The sequence below is a fragment of the Anastrepha obliqua genome, chromosome 1 (genome assembly GCF_027943255.1).
Source record: "Anastrepha obliqua isolate idAnaObli1 chromosome 1, idAnaObli1_1.0, whole genome shotgun sequence".
Taxonomy (NCBI): domain Eukaryota; kingdom Metazoa; phylum Arthropoda; class Insecta; order Diptera; family Tephritidae; genus Anastrepha; species Anastrepha obliqua.
Genome location: NC_072892.1, coordinates 36639853 through 36645079, shown reverse-complemented (window position 1 = coordinate 36645079; position 5227 = coordinate 36639853). Strand labels below are relative to the sequence as shown.

General features: G+C 34.8%; 1 protein-coding gene across 1 annotated transcript; it reads left to right on the top strand.

Moving 5' to 3' along the window:
• The first annotated feature begins 578 nt into the window (after window positions 1-578).
• LOC129245230 (solute carrier family 35 member F6) lies at window positions 579-4556 on the top strand. Its single transcript, XM_054883275.1, has 4 exons — window positions 579-852; window positions 917-1064; window positions 1199-1352; window positions 3248-4556. The coding sequence occupies exons 1-4, from the start codon at window positions 791-793 to the stop codon at window positions 4042-4044; spliced, it is 1161 nt and encodes a 386-aa protein (XP_054739250.1). The 5' UTR covers window positions 579-790; the 3' UTR covers window positions 4045-4556.
• Window positions 4557-5227: the final 671 nt, after the last annotated feature.

Below are 5227 nucleotides of genomic sequence, written 5' to 3'. Positions count from 1 at the left end.
GTCGATGTCGACGGCGCTTTCATGACATCCTCGGCTACAGCAGCAATATTCTCTGCAGAACGGCTACTCCGGGGTCTGCCACGCCTGGTAGCATCTCGTGTTGTGCCAGTCTCTTCGAGGCGAGCAGCTAAACGTCGCAGTGTTTCACCAGTAGGCGTTGGACGGCGAGGAAATCTGCGACGAAATTCACGTTATGCCAAAGTCACCGACGGATTATTGGTCAAATAAATAGTCAGCAATATTCCGCGTTCTGGAGCAGTGTAGCGTATCATTGTTTATTAATGTGTATTTTGCATGTGTTTACTACACAAATGTCAAAACAGAACTGACATTAGGGGCCAATCGCAAAATTTATAGCTTTTTCTGATAGGAGGATTACTTTAGCGCCACCTGTTATAATGATGGATTATCTATTTGTTTATAAATTAATAGTGCTGTCTTAAGAATTCCTTTCCGGTTCCTTCGAATTAAAACTCTTGATAATTGTGAACTAAATGTCGCTCTTCCATTTTCCTTTAAGTGGCAACTTCTGAACTGATTGATATCTTTCATTACAAATTGTTGTTGCGTAGCCGTTGTTTTCTTGCTTTTATTTTGTATTTTTATTCTATTATTTTCTTCGGCTTATTTTTGTGAACACTTACAACGGAGTAGTCAAGAAAATTAACAACGAATAGTGTTCAAATAGGTATAATAATAATTAAATTAGAGTAAAACTAATCAAAAACATTGCTTGTTCTTGTGAAATTCACCTCATCAAGAAATATTTTGTCATTCGTCCGAGAAGCAGATGAAAATGTATTTACCATTAATATATGTTTGTACAGGTGCTTTAAATGTTTTGCTGCTCAAGTGAGTATTGCTATCACTGCGTAATTATGGTAATGCATCTCAGGCTGTGTCTATCCTTCTTTAGGTGGAGTGACACTTTGGAAGGAGAATGCAGTGATGGGAAATGGCGTCGTTTCCAACATCCGCTGGTGCAAACAGCACTTATGTTCTTTGGAGAAATTCTTTGCTTCTTTGTCTATAGAATTGTGTATTTTTTCCTTCAGCGACGTGGGGTAAGTGGACCAATTAAAATATGCACACAGAAATTGCAGTTAAGCGATGATAAGCGATTGCTGTTACACTTGATTTTCTGTACTTTGCTTTGTTAACAGAATTTAAAACAGTATTGAAATGATTGAATTTTCAGTTGGGTGCTGAAGGTGAAAATATAATAACAAGGGGCGAACGGGAATTTTCACCGCTACGTTTGTTGGTACCGGCGATATTGGATGCAATTGCCTCGGTGATGCTACTTACCGGTCTCTATTTAACTTATGTATCCAGCTTTCAAATGCTGAGAGGTGAGTAACATTTAGATTAAAGTACAATAATAATTGAAAAGAGTTATACATAAATAATTTTTATATTTGTGTTTTACGATGTAGTATTAAATTATGAGTGTGGTACACAGTTTACAGAAACTCGCTTTTTTTAATTTTTTTATTGTTTTTATTTATTTTTTATTTTTGTATAAAGTATAGGTCATCTAATTACTGATTTTTAATGTGTTAACTAAAATACACTGGTATTAAAAGAGAATATTAGGTTGACATCTGCGACTTACGAAGTGGATCAGTTTACACTTGAACAACGTTCGGAAATATGAAAAATTTACTTGCGAAATGATGAATCACCTTCCGAAGCTGCAAGAAAATTATTTTATTATTTATCTGGGTTCACTCAAGATAAATTCTTCGAGACTCATCCAACAACGATTGGCGAATACAGCTTCATACAATCGAATATGAGCTAAAATCGGCTACTGCAATGCCAGCAGTTGAAGTCATTTGAATGAAATTGTGTTAGTTCCATAATTAACCGTAAGGATTGTTCTCTCTTTTTCGTATTGAGAAAACATCATTTGTTTCCTACTTCAAGCTATTTCAATGTGTAAGTCTTTATAATAGTAATATTTGATCACGATAAATCGATGTTTGTTTCTGTTATGGCAGTCTGACCTTATTTAATTGGTTCTATTTGATTTTGATATCTCGATCGAAAAATATCCAAAACACGATTCTTTAATGTAGCTATCAAATTATAAGTATTTAAAACAACACTCAATTTAAATATTTTACGGGGAACAGCCACTTTTTTAAATAAATCTTAAAAAGTAAAAGGGTTGCCACATGTTTTTTGGGTATTTGGCCGTGCTCTTCCTATTTGTAGCGTTCGTCTCTATGTTGTTCCACAAATGGGGGACCTACAGTTTTAAGCCGACTCCAAACGGCAGATATTTCATTGCAGAAATATACTCGGAGGATTGACATAGCCTTCGAACTTTCTATCATTTTTGTGTTTCATGCACAGAGGTGCGAACGTACGCACTTCCGACCCATTCGGCTACGTCGTCGGCAATACATGCTGTATATAGTTTTGTACAAAATACATGGAATCATGACACTAAATAGTATGAAACTCAGACCAAAATCACATTTTAGCTTAAAATATTTCAGAAACCTGAACACTGAAAGGTTTTGAAATAGTGTATGCTGGTTTCTTTTAAAATTTCTTGTCAGCCTATGTTATTACTAGAAACTTTTTTTGTAATTTTTAACGGAGGGAAAATGAAAATAAGCAAAAATAAATTCTCAGAATGTTTCTTTTGTTAAATTGTTTCAGAAAATCGTCAGTTTCAATTTCAAATCCCAATTAGCTGAATTTAGATTTGGGGAAAAAATTTAAAAGCAGGTCCTTATACCACCAAGAATTTATCGCTGACATTTTTTCCCCCCCCATTTATTTTATACACCTGTCCTTTGACATTAAGTATGTTGTTTAACAATTTGGTCAGGATTTATATAATATAATCGCTTAATGGCCAGTGTCAAAAGCGATAAAATTAAAATAAACGAAATAATAGCAATTAAATAATATACAATAATACAATACAAGTTTCACTTTACATGATTACATTTTACAACTATTTTTAATTTTTTTTTTTTTTTCGCTGACATAAAATTAGTTTAAAAAATAAAAATATTGTAACATAAGGATATTTTAATGTACAAACATATTAATATAACTTGTAGCTATACATTTTATGTATCGTATTTGCATGATTTTCTTACACGAGAAAAAAAAAAGTGGTCAGAGGAAATCAGAAAATTTACTTAATGTGAAAATATCTTCCATGTAATCCACACAAAATTAATTATTTTCCCATTTTCTATAAATTGTATTTTCCTACTTTCAGTTGCTGCTCTTATATTTGTTGGCATCTTTGGTGCCATTCATCTCAATCAAATGGTGACCGTACGTCACTGGATGGCAATGTTCACCATCATTTGCGGCATCATAGTAATCATATCTATTGATGTTGAACGTGCCGGATATGATCAGTTTTCGCTACCCAGGAAGGGAGATAGCAATGCAGTACTAACTGGCAACTTGCTCGTAGTTTTCGCACAAATTTTTCATGCCGGTAAATTTATTTATGATGAAAAGTACCTTAAAGGAACAGACATTCCGACTATGTTGGCTACGGGCTGGCAGGGCATCTTCGGCCTGTTTACCACAGTTTTGCTAGGTGCTTGCCTAACTTTCCTACCCTCTCCAATGCCGCTTAACAATAATACTCGTGGCGTTTTTGACGATCTTGGTGATATTATACCGCAAATCCGTAGTAATCCAACATTGTTGGCACCATTAATTATTTTTATCATCTCCAGCGCGTGCTATAACTTTGCCTCATTAACAATTGTGAAATACTCGTCTTCGGCGAATCGATTACTTGCGGATAACTTGCGTATTCTTATTATTTGGTGGATGGCCTTCTTGTTGGAATGGGAAACGTTCAATATCATCACGGTTATAGGCTTTTTAATACTACAAATAGGTTCAGTAGCTTATCGCAATGCTATCTTCATCGAATGGTATCGCTCTTTATTAGCGCGTTTGATGCGTAGTCGATACGCTGATCTAACCGTCGAAACAGGCAACGATAGTGGAGAGGCTGGCGTATCGACAAATCGTCCGGCAGACGCTATTTGATTGCAGCTGTAATCGCCGAAATATGAATTGTTGCGATATGTTGAATCATAAAAAGTAATCGTTTAATTAAATAATATCTAAATGCATCTTGTGGAAAAGTGAAACATATTTGTTGCATTTTTTTTTTAATTTATTTAGAACTTTAAAAGATGTATTCCCTTTGGTTATTTAAATTTAAATGTTGCAAGATATATTATTTACCTATCTGTGGCGCCTTTTAATAGGAATTAAAGGGTTTGGTTAAGTCATTTCTAATTTACAATTAAATTAAACAAAATCGTTAACTAAGCAATATTAATATCCGATTTGGCATTAAACACATTGCACTTAGCCCACAATGTATAGACCCACAAATAAGTCACATGTAAATTATTATTATTATAAAAAACGAACTGATTTGGCTGAAATAAAGTGATGCTTGACTTAAGATTGATTAGTTATTAACGAATTATGAGTATATATTATACGGATTGAGAAGAAATTAAAATAAAATAATATTAAAACAGACATAATATGTTGTATGTTTTAAAATAAAATATATATCTACTAATTACATTCTCCAAGGGCCAAATGTCATGTAAGGACTCCGAAAACCGATAGTTAGCTCTTTTTATAGCAAAATATCAAGGAACTAGAGCAAAAAGCTCGATCAAATATGGTAATTTTATTATTTTTAAGTAATTTGTTCCGAATTTACATCAGCATAGACAGAACTGAAAATAAGGAACCAACTAAGGCGTTTCAGAAACTATAAAATAGCGTATGCTGCATTCTAGTTTTTTGGTTTTTGTTTCATAGGTGTTGTAGTAGTTTACCAAGTTCTGCTTAACGCTGTGAAGTCAGGTGGAGGTGGGTGTTTCGAGAAGGTAGGTCCTGAGGGAAAGGTATCTTCACATGCCGAACATTTAAGTAAGTGTGAGTGGCCTAGAATCCCAGGGCTCATGAGGCAGCTGGAGTGATTAGATCCCGATGACGGCATTCAGGGAGCAGGAGTTCGTAAAAGGGGTGAGGAATTCACGATGAATATCGTTTGTAGTTTGGCATTCCCATGGCAGCCGGTTCTACGTTACCGCCCTAGCAAACTAGCCTTCTCTAGTGACCCGTTTATTGTTTGTAGTTGTTGTTGTTGTAGCAACAACATACTTACATACGGGAAATGCTGCTGAAGTGACGATCCTTGGCC

Excerpts from the sequence above, each read along its gene's own strand:
- LOC129245230 (XM_054883275.1), top strand. The coding sequence starts at position 791 with ATGAAAATGTATTTACCATTAATATATGTTTGTACAGGTGCTTTAAAT. Across the intron at positions 853-916 it reads TTAAATGTTTTGCTGCTCAA|GTGGAGTGACACTTTGGAAG; the intron begins GTGAGTATTGCT and ends ATCCTTCTTTAG. Across the intron at positions 1,065-1,198 it reads TTTTCCTTCAGCGACGTGGG|TTGGGTGCTGAAGGTGAAAA; the intron begins GTAAGTGGACCA and ends TTGAATTTTCAG.